The sequence below is a fragment of the Fragaria vesca genome, linkage group LG6 (assembly GCF_000184155.1).
Source record: "Fragaria vesca subsp. vesca linkage group LG6, FraVesHawaii_1.0, whole genome shotgun sequence".
Lineage (NCBI taxonomy): Eukaryota > Viridiplantae > Streptophyta > Magnoliopsida > Rosales > Rosaceae > Fragaria > Fragaria vesca.
Genome location: NC_020496.1, coordinates 15,510,095 through 15,524,692, shown reverse-complemented (window position 1 = coordinate 15,524,692; position 14,598 = coordinate 15,510,095). Strand labels below are relative to the sequence as shown.

Here is a 14,598-nt window from a genome sequence, read left to right as displayed (position 1 = left end):
ACTAGACCAAATGGAACTAGGTTTTTACTTTGATATTTTTACACATGATTGGAAAAATGTTTTTTTTTTTTTTTTTTTTTTTATCACATATTACAATTTCGTGAGTGAAATTCACAACCTCCTACTTACTAAGAGGAGACTATGCCGCTAGACCAAATAGTACTGGACGATTGGAAAAGTATTTTAAATTAATATTTTTGTAATTAGATAATCGGAATGAAATAATTTCTCCATATGCTACGTACTACATCTGTGCAGTTTGTAGTTTCAATAAAGTTGTCTTCTTTGGCCAGAAAGAAAATCAAATCTTACCGACCAAAATGAAAGTTTCGGTATATATCAGGAAAAGTTATGCTTAAATTACGCTAAAAACAAGAGGGGGTTTATATTGCTAGGACAATTTCTGTCAAGTCTCACGTAGCTCGGCCTCTGTCAGCAATGGTGGTAGGGTTGAGATGTTCGATCGCCATCTGCTTCCAAATCCGGCTGCGCTGCCTGGAAAACAATAGTGCAAGCTTAAAAAACCTTCGGCATTACTCTGAAAGAGAAATTTCTGCTGGCGTATAATAATTTTGATATAGAGCTTGATGAGATGAACATCGGCAGATTTTGAAGTGGCTGTGATGGGAGAGCAAAAGGAGAATACCAACAATCACAAAGAAATATATACGCTATATCGATCGGAGCTTTCTACTCAAAGGAGGAGTACCTGATAATGCCAAAAGAGGAAAAATATTTTAAGTTACGGTTAAGGCATAAAGTGGAACACATGAACGAACATGCAATGGATTATTTCTCCACATCGTCATGACTTTGGTCCTTTAAGTAAGGAAAAGTAACAATGATCTTATATTTGCTTCAACTGATCTCGTTGAACGTCATAACTTATGTACAATCCGGTTAAGGTGTTTGGAGGTTGATTGAGGTTGCTCATATCCCTTTCTCTACGTACATGCATGTAATGCTGAAACTGATCAAAAATTTCTCACCCAGCTTCCATATATAGATGTATTAGTCATGGTGCTTGTTCTTCTTGAAGAGAAATTCCTTTCATTTTTATAGCTTTCTGGGGAGGGAAATTGATGTATAGTTGGCAATAAGAAACGATTGGCTAGAACTATAATAAGAGCTAGTGTTGATTAGTTAAACGATGATTCCCAAAGTAAAGATAAAGATAATAAAATAATATTAGCAAAGAAGATCACAATCATCTCTTTTCTCTTTAACTATATCATGAGGACCTGAGGAAAGCTTCTGAGATGGAAAACAGACAACGCACGTAATACTCATTTCCAGACACGAACAACTCTGGCCAAAATTTTAGATTTTTTTTTTTTTTTTCATTTCATTTCTGATCACATAAGCAATGATTTCACCTCGCTCTACCATTGGCGACGGTATATCGTCTCAACCTCGAGCCGAGAAAGAAACTTCCGGCAAATGTAGTGGCCAAAGATTAGTGGTGCTGACCATCCGGTCCTCCTGGTACCTTCCGATCAGTGCCGTTGCCGTCTAAGTGTACATTTACTTGATAACGAGCAAGTATTTGATTCAAAAGGTGTTTGCTGTCTACACGCTGATGCACAATGCTTTGGTGATGACGTCCTTGAAGTAGACGTGCCTCTGAAAACCTAGAGAAAGTCAGGAAGATGACCAACACAAGTATCAACATATGCAGCACTGAATAAGTAGCTACTATTACAGTACGCTTCATTTGTAAAAAGATTCGGAAAGAAAACAACACGAAAGGGGGAATGAAGCCAACTCTCGGATAACTGAATACGTCGGTTTTGGTTATAAAAGCGCATGCAAAATGAGAGGGTGGACTAAAAATGGTTCAAGGGTTCCAATGGGAGAGGGATGCAGTAGTAGTTCAAGACAGAATGAGAACTCTGGACTTGCACAATATACTGGGTTGTAGAAGGGAAAGAGAGAATGAGAGGGAGGGATTCAAATGGTGTGAAGGGTCCAATTTATAGCAAAATGATGCATGAGAATATGAATGACTGGTCGATGAGGATACAAGTTATGGACAAACTTTGCCACCAGATTCTTGTTTGCTAGTGTTATTATAGGGATGATTATATCTGTGTTTTTTCTTTTTGACTCCTTTTTATCTTTTAGTTTGTCTTGTATATCCTCATTGTACACAACCCTTCTCTGCCTGTCTCTCCCTAAAACGATCGACATTGTGCAGCTTAGTCATCTTCATGTATTAAGTATTGCCACGCCTGTACAATTATTCATTTTAAATCAGCAACAAATCCAGATATGCCAAAACGGATTTAACAATCTCCATATGTTTCTGCTGGTTATGTTTATAGGCAGAAACTGTTATTGCCACATGGGATGGATGTGGACGTTGAATAAATCTCAAATTGCAAATAGGCTCAAGACCGTAAAGTTGGTCCCTGCAAAATCCTCAAAAACATAAACGATAATGCTTATCAACTACAACTTCTGAGCTATGTATGAGCATTTCAAACAGTTTCCTCATAATTTCTCTATAATGGGAAAACAAAAATCAGTGTTTCAAGCAATTTTTCTTCAACTTCAACAAATTCCCTATTTTAGAGATTTTATGATCATCTCCAAATCTTTCTCTAAAATTTGAGTTTGTTGCAAACATGAAGAATTTGGTTTTCTCTATCATCACATTAATCCCTATTTTGAAGAAAGTTTTAGGGAATTCTGTTGGGCCAAAACAACCAAAATCTTCTCTAAAATTGAGATTACCAAAAATATAAGGAAGATGTTAGAGTTGCTCTAAAGTCTTCAGATGTTTTCAATGTCAAGCACCTCAGTCCTTGACAAACTCGAGGACGAGTTTTATGCCACCCGGGGAGAATGAAGCAGTAAGTAATTACCATGGACTTAAGAGTTCTCCTAGAGCCCAGAGTTTCATTGAATGTTCTGTTTTATTGTCTTTATCTTTTTTATTTGTCATTATTCTAGTGTTTTGTTTAGGGTTGTGGAGTCTAAGTGCATTTATTGTGGGTAGTTGAGTGAGTAGTTGAGTCTTGTTATTTTAAGGAGATGTAACTAATGTAAGTCTCAGTTTTGAAAATTGAAAAACAACATTTTATCAAAAACCTAGTCTCTCTAGCTCTAAGGGTTCAAGTTTCATCCTTTTTAGCTATTCCTAATTAACTTCCAGTTCAGATCATACTATGGGACTGCATCATTCTCCATCTATTGGCGATGCTATGCTTGGTTAATTAAAATATAGTATGATAACATATAACATTGACTTAATTGACCTCACAGTACTTGATGATTGGCAAGATGCATAATGTAATGTGTGGAAGCAAATATTCTTCCCCATACAATTAAAGAGGTTTACCAAGTTGAGGGAGACCTGCTCCCAAGCAACAAACTGTCCTACGCAAAAGTATGTAACTAATTACCACAAACAGCTAAATTCCCCCGCCCCCGCAACCCCACCCCACAGATTTTAGTCCCAATTGAATATCAGATTATGACTGTTTAACTAAATTATCAGTAAGAGCATGACGCAGGGCTGCATCAGAATACATGTAGATTAACAAGTTATCCACAGGTTGAAGCACAGACAAGAGCCCCATGTTGAAAACAACACGAACTTCTTAAGAGACTTTAAGATATGCAAATCTAGTTCTTGTCTCTTTCAAATTTTGAAATCATAAATCTGAAATTTCTAAGTTTTTTCGTTGCTATATTGAATTCCTGGAATCAGGGAAGCCAAAATTTTAAATTAGACTAGGCTAGTTAATTTAATTCCTGGTATTGATGTGACTTTAAAAAGAAACTGTTGTTGTGTACTTTGAAAATAATCAACTGTAAAATTAAAACAGTTTTGTGTTTAATAAATATAGTTTTGAAAGTGCTGCCAAGATCAAATAGATTAATTTCTAATGTTTTTAATAACATCAACTTCTAAAAGTAACATTGAAGTTGCTTCTAAAAGTTGATGCCAGTGACCTATAATTTAAAAAAAAAAAACTACTTTTCTTTAGTTTACCAAACACTATTAAATCTAAAAATCCAGACTGAAGCTGATTTTTTTAAAAGCGAAGGTATACCAAACGGGGGCCTAAGAGTTGTATTTGTTTCTTCAAAATCTCACAGCCATTTATTATCTGATAAAGGCAAAAAAGAGCAATCCAGATTATAGGGTTGCAAAGCATTTTGTAATTAATTAAAATGGTTATTCAAAATACTAGGTAGAGCTTTAACTTTAGTAACTCTGATGAGTTCAATTGATAAATATATCTCAATTAACAGTGGTACATAGTTTACGTATTTGCACTTGGCGTAGTGGGTGGGATGAGTGAAATAATTGGAGGTGGTATATTAGGAGTTTAGGACTACCTTGTAAAAAAATAAAATGAAAAACCTACCTAGGCTGTGGCTCATGTTGCCCCCTTATATCCTCAGTCTCTATCTAAAATTTTGATATATATTACAACCTATGAAATGAATTGAACTATGAAAAAGAAAAATGACATCTAAAATACAAATTAGAGACATATAAGCAGGACACTACGTGTATAATACAAAAGTTCAATAACATGGGAGATTAGGAGAAAAAACAAAAAGAATAAAGAAAAAGGATATTAACCGGCACATACATCCAAGCATAATCTCATTTTTCTTAATTCTTTTTGGTTTTCCCTAATCTCCTATGTTATTGAACATGTGTAGAGTGGAAATGCTAAACTGGACTGGAGGTGCTAAAGATTACGACTCTGGCTAGAAATAAATAGCCCTAAGACTCTCAACTGTGGTATATATAAAGCCTGTTCAACAACGTAACCCCTCATTTCAAGTATATGAAACGACAACTAACCATTGTTTTGGAATGACACTAAATAAGGAGAAACTGAACATACATATTTGTGAGGATAAGATGTCCATTAAAGAGAAAGTACACATTAGAGAGCACAAACAAAGCCAACAAAGAACTACTCTAATAAAGAAACGCTGAACTACAACAGCAATCCAATTTGAGAAAATAGAAGGAAAAAATACAATCATCAAGGGCCATCATGATTTTGGAGCTTTTCCAGTTGAGATCTAAAGGGGTAACTAATTAATTTAATTTGCAATCTACTCTAACTTTGCAATGCATTGATGCATCAAAAATTCAATCTGACAAGCAAACAAAATCATATTTATTGGTTAACAAACCTTGTAAAATTTATATCTCGGAAATTTCTTCTAACAGCAAATTTTCACACCCCAATTTTGAAAGGATAACCCAGTTGAGCTAATTGAGCCACGTCTCTGGTCTGCAAGCAGTTCAGCTTTGAAGGATCACTAGGAGTCTACTTTGCATTGCCTTGAATTACAATCAATTTGACAAACAAACAAAATTAATTTTATCAGTTAACAATACACCTATTATTAATATGTGGCAAGTTTCTATTGACACAAAATATTCACGCCCCGTGTTTTGAAAGGCTAACCCCGTCAGATCTAATTGAGTCCCATCTCTGGTCCCCTAGTACGGAACTCTCGGACACCATTTATAGAATTACCACAAGGTGCTCAATGAAATGGTGTGACCCAGGAAGCTAGATGATACTTCAAGTTGATTATCACCGTCAATGTTTAGCTACAATATCAGCAAAAGCTAATATAGGTACTTACCATATCCACCAATGGAAGCACCGACAGGAGTCCAACCTATATGAACATGGACACACTGATCATCTTTGAAGGTCTACTAACTGCAACGTGGTTCCCTGCCAACACCGTCAAACGTAAGTTAACATAAATGATTGGAAAGAAAGACCAAACACCCAATATAAAATTCAACTAAATCATGCAATATATATAGCTAAACATCATGGTTCATAGATGTCATGGTTCATTCATCAAAAATATCAAGTATCTGAATTGCAAATAGAACATTATATGGGCTCAATTTGTAAATTGCCATCATGTGGTTCACCTCAAATGTACCAAAACATTTATAAAAAGGGAATACTTTACCCTAAGCTCATCCAACAATGAAATCAGATCCACCAAAGGAATTGATATAACGCTCCACGCAGTAAGCATTAATACTCATATCTCAGCAAGATGATGTAGGTTCCTCTCCAGTTTGTCTGCTCCCACCAACCTCTCACAACATCTCTGTTCACCTCATCACAATAGCAAGCAGGTAAGTGTTGCTCCAGAAGCTGGAACTGAAGAGGCCCTCTAATACTGAAGCTATATTTGTGACTATCGAAATGCGCTTCAGCGCCTTCTCCTATTAGGCGAAAATGTATATAGGGAGAAGGAAAGCAGAAGATAGCGGAGAGAGAACGTTCTTTGGTGTCAATAGAGAAACTCTATGGTCTTGCACTCAGCAATGCGAGATCCCATAGACTTCTTGTGACACTAAATAACTGCCTGATAAAGCTCTTTGTGAGTGGTGCAATAAAGTGCAACATATTAAAGTTTCTAACTCCGCAAATAGTCTTCAGTTCCACAGCAAATTACTGCACAACTTTTTTTTTTTTTTCGCAGCCTTCACCACATACCTTCTCTTTACTCCCAAAGCTTGTCTAATAGATTAAGAAAAAAAGAGCAAAGAAAAAAGAAACAGTGTGATTAGCTACAAGAAGCAAAGAACGAAAATAAGATACCAAATGAAGCAAAATAAAAGAAAAATGTAATTGAATGAAGCCTTACATTGTTATAGTGTCAATGGGAATTAAGATTCCTCATTTCTGGATGTTGAAGACATACAACCTTTTCAATAATGGAGGCATTTAGCATGCACGTGATCAACATGAAAATATAACCCTCAAAATACTCTGCTTTAAGACATAAGAAATGTCTTTCACTGGCTACAATTTCTAAGCAAACACAGTGAGCATAAAAGTTCCCTTGGAGGTAGCGCTTATCAGGGGGGATAAAAAAATTGGTCAGAATACTTCTGAAGGAATTAATTGGCTGATTCACAGTTAAGCATGCGCTACTGCTTGGTCCACGTCTATTGCATTTCCATTACTCTTGCAGCCTTCAAGGAAACAACGCCATATAATCATATTTGGAGGGAAGGGCATACTGGAAATAATGTTCCCTGCTTCTGTAACATGACCAACTTTAACCAGCAAGTCCACCACACACTGGTAATGATCCATTTTTGGTTCAACCCCATAATCACTTGTCATTTGCCTGAATAACTCTAATCCATCCCTACCTAACCCACCATGCCTGCAAGCTGTAAGAACTGCAGTAAAAGCTACTCCGTCAGGCTTAAAGCCCAGTAAGATCATTTCTCTAAATCTTTCTAATGCCTTGTGAACATAACCATTAACTCCAAGAGCAGAAATCAAAGCTGTCCAGGTGATTAAGTTTTTGCATCTCATTTCATCAAAGATTTTCACTGAGCTTTCAATGCTACCACATTTCCCATACATGTCAAGTAAAACGTTGCATGCAAATGTGTCACAAGAACTGAAATCAGTCTTAATAATATAAGCATGAAGAGAACTTCCCAAAGCAAGATCACAAAGTTTAGCACACACACTTAGAAGGCTAACAAATGTATAATTGTCTGGCCAGACCTGATTCAAATGCATCTGTTGGAAAAGCTCAAATACCTCTTTGTAATAACCAATGCGGCCAAGAGCTGCAATCATAATGTTCCAGGACACAATGTCAAGTTCTTCAAGTGGACAAAGGAATCTTAGAGTTTCATAATATTGCCCAGTTCTGTTGTATATTCCAGCAATGGCATTAGAGGGAACATCAGGAAGCAGACCATCAGAAGCTGTGACAAAGACCAGGGCATCAGATATTAAACCATTTTCGGCATACGACATTATTAGAGAGCTCAGAACAAAATAGTGTTGCTCAAAGCCCATTCTTACAACCAAGCAATGAAGTTGTTGGAGCTCTAATGCCAATGAGGACTTAAGAACAGCAGAAAATGAAAACTCATTAGGTCGGTAACCTGAATGAAGCATTTCTTGCAATAAAAGTATAGATGTAGGTGAGTAACTATTCGAGTAACCCGAAATCAAAGCATTCCAAGAGACCACATTTTTCTCACATATCTCGTAAAAACAGCGATGGGCAGCTTTCAAGTTATCACATTTAGCATAAAAATCAACCAACACACTACCAACTATGACATTAGATTCATAAGCATGCTGGATTATCTTAGCATGAACCGACTCTCCAGAAATTGGAATCTCCAAACTTCTACAGCAGTTTATAAGACTAACAAATGTGACCTCGGTAGGCATCACTCCAGCCATGGACATCTGAGAGAAGAGTTCTACTGCATTTTTGGGTCCACCAATTTTTGCTATCGCACCGATGATAGTATTCCATGATACAACATCCTTAAATTGTACTTCTTTAAAAATTTTCTCTGCCGAGCATATGGCAGTGCATTTCACATACATATTTATTAGTAAATTCATCACCAAATTTTCACCAGTAAACCCTTTCTTTATAACAAAAGCATGCAAATGTTCCCCACATTCCAAGTCTTGTGAGCATGAAAATGCAGAAAAAACACCTACAAAAGAACCTTGAGACAAATCAAAATCCATTCTCACCAGCTCCCGAAACAAATACACACAATTTTCAAGAAACCCATGATTCCCAAGCAAAGATATCATTGAATTCCATGTCACCAAGCTTCTGCAAGGCATATCCTGAAATGTCCAAACTGCTTCCTCTAACAGCCCATGCCTTCCATAAAAACCCAACAAGGAAGTACCCACAAAAGCATCACAATCAAACAGTCCGTTCTTAATTACCAATGAATGCAACTGAACCCCAAGATAAACATCCAATGACACACATGACAATAACCTGCTAACTCCATACTGACTTGGCTCAAACCCAGAAACCCTCATCTCATAAAACATTTTCCAAGCTTCCTCTACATACCCAGAAGTGTTATAAGCACTAATCATGATATTATATGACACAACATTTCTAAGAGGCATCCTATCAAACAACTTGCGTGCAACTACTATCTCCCCAAGTGAAAAATATTGTGACATGATATTGTTGTAAACAAAAATGGGTTGCTTCCGAGACAAACCCGTTGTGATGCTGAGAGCATGGAGTGCTTTTGTTGCACCGAGGGATCGTACCCTTGAGCAGGCATGTAGTAGTTGCAGCAGACGTGTTTGATGTTTGAGGGAACCTCCATGAAAGCTCATGCAGTTGGTAATCAACACTATGGTTTACCCCAAGTTAAGCTGGCAATGAGAACTTACGTGGATTTGGACATGGAGTCTTGCATTATACTAATTTAATAGAGAGTTTGTCATAGATGCAATAAAAGAGCAGGATATTATATAAGGTGTGTTGAACCTCTGATCACAGGAAAAAGAATTTCTCCAAATGTTGGTAGTCACCTTTTCAATATTTCCCAAATCTACAAAAGCTGTGAAAAAGATACGAATGCACAAGATGAATACAGTATAAGCATTTACAAGACATACTACAAACCAAAGAACCAGTTTATCTGCATTAAAGATAACTATACTAGTTGCTAACAAATTATCCAAATATTCTTGTTCGATGCTTAACAAGGAATGCATTTGAACTAAAATCTAGCTTCATATCATGACAAATTTTTCTCAATGAAATTTCTGCCAAGAATCCAATGTCATGACATTACTGCTGTTTTCTAGGGCTGGCCTCGGGACGGTAACCGACCCAAAATACCAATACCAAATACCGTACCAATTCAAATCGGCAGGCGTTTTCCGATACCGTTACCGGCCCGGGATACCGACAGTTCGGTAACCAAGAAAGTCGGTCGGTATCGGTCGGTATTACTGAACAAACCAGAATTTCTGTATTCTGAAAAAAAAAAGAAGAACAAGAACTTGAATTACTTTTCAATTAACCCCAAACGAATTGAGAAACAAGGCTAACCCGAGCTTGTTACATGCAGGAATCGGAGAGGATCTTGGCAGTTTCAGTGATGGTTTTAGCGAAGGAGACGTTGAGGAGAGAGAGAAAGTGTGCGCTTTGATGGACAGGAACTGGAGAAAAGGGGTGATGGTGGTCTGGGTTTCTTTGAAAGAGAAAGAATTACTTGAGGAAGATGTGCCCTGAATCTTGGGTTATTCGACCCCCATCTTCCTTGGTCCATATTCTATCGAGGGATGGTCTTCCTTGTCCTCCGGCAGCATCATGATTTGGCAACAAAATTGGCGTTGACTGCACCGACTCTTATCTTATGAGAAGTCGTATCGTGTTCGTCTGCTCCAGCTCTAGGAATTAGATGCATTCTGTTTTGTTTTTTCCAGTGTTTTGGTTATGTTGTTGTTTCGTTAGTCTCTATGGGCCTTTCTTTTGTTGGGTTGGGTCCTCGGTTTGCTGTTTGTGGCTTTTGGATATGGAGCATCTTTGTAGTTCCTATCTTTCTTTTTTTATGGAAGAGCGTTGTCCCAAAAAAAATGGAGCAGAGAGAAGAAGAAAGAAAGAACGGCGAGGAAAGTTATTTTTTGATTTCTGTAAGAGAATAAATTTAGCTTTTGCACATACACCGTAAAAAGAGCATCTACTCTAATGGTGAGAGGTGATTCTCTCCATCTCTGTGAGGACATGAGGTGTTGGGTACGAGGCCCAGCCCTCGCAAAATGTTATGTATTTTGTATTTAAATACGTAACTCGATTATATTTTTTAAAATGTGAGACATTGTTTAGACTATTTTTTTGTATGTTACAATAAAGTTTAGGTTGGAGTTCGGTTATGAGAAGTTTTGGCAGCACGAGTCTCTAAACTCTTCTTACACGGTCAAAGTGATACCCACACTTACAAAATTACCAATGTGGTACTCAAACTTCATTTCTATTACCGCACCGTTTGTTTAATGACGTGTCTCGTATGAGACCCATTAAAAATATTTTTTGTTAGTAGATAACCACATCAACAATCCCTAAACTCTTCTGAAATGATCAGTGTGATACTCAAAATACAAACTCAGGTTTTCGATGTTCAAACTAGAAGTGAAAATGGGTGTGCAAAATTTAATTTTGGAGATTTTGTAAGAAAAATGGGATCTAGGGTACCACCGTGCTATAAGAGTTTAGGGATCGGTGCCACAAGGCTATACCACCATCGTCAGGACAAACCTGCAACTTTAACCTTAAATGACTTATAGTGGACATGTACCTGTCGCACCAGCCTACAGGTATGAATTTCCAAACGACAATTTACAGTTCACGAACCAAACGAGGCCTGCTGGCAGCGGCCAACAGGGATCGATCTTGGATGGGGTCTCCACCACAAATCCACCCTTACCAACTGAGCCAAACCTCGTTAGCAAAGTCCTTACTCTCTTTCGGTTTAATCTTATATTATCAATATGATTATGATACAAATTCGCAAGAGAATGGTGAAGAAACTGTCGGATTTCATAATTAGTTGTTAAACTGAAAGAGAATGGGTACTGCCAAATTTCATAATCAGTTGTTAAACCGAAAGAGAGTGGGTACTGCCGGATTTCATAATCAATTGTGTTGCCGTGAGCCATTACCTTTTTTTTTTTTTTGATAGAAGGACGATAGTATTAAATAGGAACAAGGAATTACAAAGTGTGGCCAAAGAAGCCACGAATGCCTTTAGGAAGAGGTCCAAACCATCGACCTGAAAAGCCTGAGCTAATAGCTAATTTCGCTACCTCATGAGCCAAGTTATTCGACTCTCTAAAAACATGAACAAAATGAGATAAGCACTCTTAGTAGAAAATCTACTTGTAGAGTCATAGTGCCATATCAGCTTATCCACACTCAAACGATGACTAAGAGGAATAGATCGACATAATTAAATTAACATCAATTACCTCAAAGTGTTCATCCAGCAACTGAACATACCTGATAAAGTCGCTCACCTTGGATAGCCGAGTACTCCTTCTACTTAGAGGTCAAAAATCTCTGGTCCTTGGAAGCCAGGGATCCTCCCAAGCATTCACTCGCTCACCATTCCATCGAGTTCCGTTTACAAGGAGCTCCTTAGCTTCAGATATACCCTTCCAACAAGATGATGGATGAACAGGAGCAAGTGCATTCCAAAAATCCGAAGGAAAGTAACGAGCCTTGAATAATCTAATAATCTACCAACCAGAGAATTTGGTAAACTTATCAAACGCCACCCTTGTTTGGCAAGCAATGCTAGGTTATGAGCATATAAATCTATATACCCCATACCTCCCTCTCCTTTAGGTTGACACAATTTCTCCTATGACATCCAGTGAATTTTATGATCCTCTGAACTACTACCCCACCAAAGCTTGAGCTACACACGATGAGAATATCCTTCCCGACCGAGCTAAGCAACTTACCTTGCCATCCTTCTAACTTTTGACTCAGTTGGTCTTTAATATACCTGAAAGTTTTGATTCTATTCCGCCCAACTACTGTAGGCAATCCTAGGTACTTCCCATGTTTTCCTACTATATCGACACCAAGGATAGCAGCCAAATGAACTCGGGTCTGTGGAGCACCCCTCTATTGAAAACTACCTCACTCTTAGCAAAATTGATTTGCTGACCTGATGCCAACTCGTAATCAGCCAACACCAATTTGATATGCATACATTCATCTGTTGAAGCACTACCAAATAACCGACTGTCATCAGCGAATAGCAAATGACTAATAATTGGCACGCCAACACATATGGACACTCCTTGCAAAGCACCATGTTCAACCTTGTTATCCAGAAGCTTCAAAAATACCTCGGCACACAATAAAAACAGATAAGGAGACAAAGGATCACCTTGCCTCAAGCCTCTTGTGGGAGAGAGAGAGAGAGCCATAGGGCTTAGCATTAATCAGGAATGAATAGCTGACCGTGGTAACACACTCTATAATAAGTTTCACCCACCTTAGATCAAAACCTAACTTCAACAAAACTGCTTTCAAGAAATTCCGCTCTATCTTGTCGTAGGCCTTACTCATATCTAACTTTAAAGACATAACTCTGACCTCCACATCTGAGCTAATGAAGTTAGAAACTTCATTCGCAATCAAAGAATTATCTGCTATTAGTCTCCCCGAGATAAAAGCACTCTGGCATGGTGAAATAATGCTCGACAAATGTACCTTCAGCCTATTGGCGATAACCTTGGAGCAAATCTTGTATAAAATATTACACAGGGCTATCGGTCTTAAATCTGAAACCTGTGACGGGTTTAAAATTTTTGGAATCAAGCAAACGTGTATGTAATTTACTTGCTGCAACAACCTTCCCGATTCAAGGAAGCTCTTAGCAACCAAATAGACATCATCACCAATGACCTTCCAATACTTTTGAAATAATTCCGGGGGTATACCATCTGGCCCTGGGGATTTAGTAAGGTACATTTGGAACACAGCCACCCTTCCTTCGAGTAAACAGAGCATAATTGACTATTCATCTCAGGTATTACTGTTGGTGCCAATAGTGCTAATACTCGATGCATATCACCTTCGTCTCTTTCAACAAACTTAAACATGTTGGAGAAATATTCCAGCAAAACCTCATCCATCCCCTCACCTGCTTCTCGCCAAACACCATCAACATCATACAAACCTTCAAGCCGGTTCTTCGCCCTTTTATTAGATGTTTGACGATGGAAGTACTTGGTATTTCTATCTCTTTCAGTGAGCCAAGTGATTTTCGAGCGTTGCTTCCAGTAAGATTGTTCATCATCCAACAACTTCTCAAGTTGATGAGAGAGTTCCAACTACTCATCCATATGAACTTGAATCAAAGGGAGCTGCTACAACTGTTGCAGACGTCCTCTGATCAAATCCACCTCTTGCCTTCTTGTCCCGAAGGTTTCCCTCTGCCAAACATTGAGAGCCATTCTTGTATTGGTTATTTTCTGGACAACCTGATACATTGGGACCCCGGACTTATTAGTGCGCCAATTCTCCTCAATCACCGCTTTACAAGCTTCATGTCAAGTCCAAAAAGACTCAAAGTGAAACCTCCTCCTCCAAACCTCTTTCTTCGCTGGTGGTTCCTTGATTGCTCCCAAGAGAATGGGAACATGGTCTCCATGAATTGGAGCCAAGTGTTGCACTCTAGCCACTGGGAATAAGTCGTTCCACGAAGGCGTTGCCACAACCTTGTCCAAATGACAACGCACACCTCCGCCTTGCTAAGTGAAGGCCGTTCCAAAATAACCCAGATCGATAAACTCCTCTTCATCCAGAGCTTCTTGAAATAGACGCATTTATCCATCTCGCGGTAGCAAACCTCCTTCTTTCTCCTCATTCCTCACAATCTCATTAAAATCCCTGATGACCACCCATGACAGCGCAGATACATCCCCTAGATCTCACAGCAAATTCCATGTACGCCATCTCTCATTCGCAGATGGATGCCCATAGAAGCCAGAAAGGCGCCAATGAACGCCAGATCCATCTACTGCAAACACTTCAACATCTACACGGTGTGTAGACTTAGAGAGAAAGCGGAAATCTAACCCTTCCTCCCAAAACATGACAATCCCTCCCGATTGTCCATCACTCCATACGGCTTCCCTATTTCGAAACCTTAGTTGCATCCGAATCTTGTTCATGGTATCCAAATCGTGAACTTTCGTCTCAGATAGGAAAACCACAGAATGTTTAGTTTGCCATTTAGAGGGTTTG

The 14,598-nt window shown here is 38.3% G+C and overlaps 1 protein-coding gene across 1 annotated transcript; it reads right to left on the bottom strand.

Annotated features, from left to right (window-relative positions):
- Nucleotides 1-4,848: 4,848 nt before the first annotated feature.
- LOC101301597 (pentatricopeptide repeat-containing protein At3g58590-like) lies at nt 4,849-8,376 on the bottom strand. Its single transcript, XM_004303114.1, has 4 exons — nt 6,664-8,376; nt 5,977-6,536; nt 5,632-5,726; nt 4,849-5,320 (listed from the first exon to the last, which is right to left on the bottom strand). Exon 1 carries the CDS (start codon nt 8,244-8,246, stop codon nt 6,939-6,941), a length of 1,308 nt encoding a protein of 435 aa, XP_004303162.1. The 5' UTR covers nt 8,247-8,376; the 3' UTR covers nt 4,849-5,320; nt 5,632-5,726; nt 5,977-6,536; nt 6,664-6,938.
- Between the last annotated feature and the right edge of the window lie 6,222 nt (nt 8,377-14,598).

Bases quoted from the DNA above. Each gene is read 5' to 3' on its own strand.
- LOC101301597 (XM_004303114.1), bottom strand. From the start codon at position 8,246: ATGTCCATGGCTGGAGTGATGCCTACCGAGGTCACATTTGTTAGTCTT.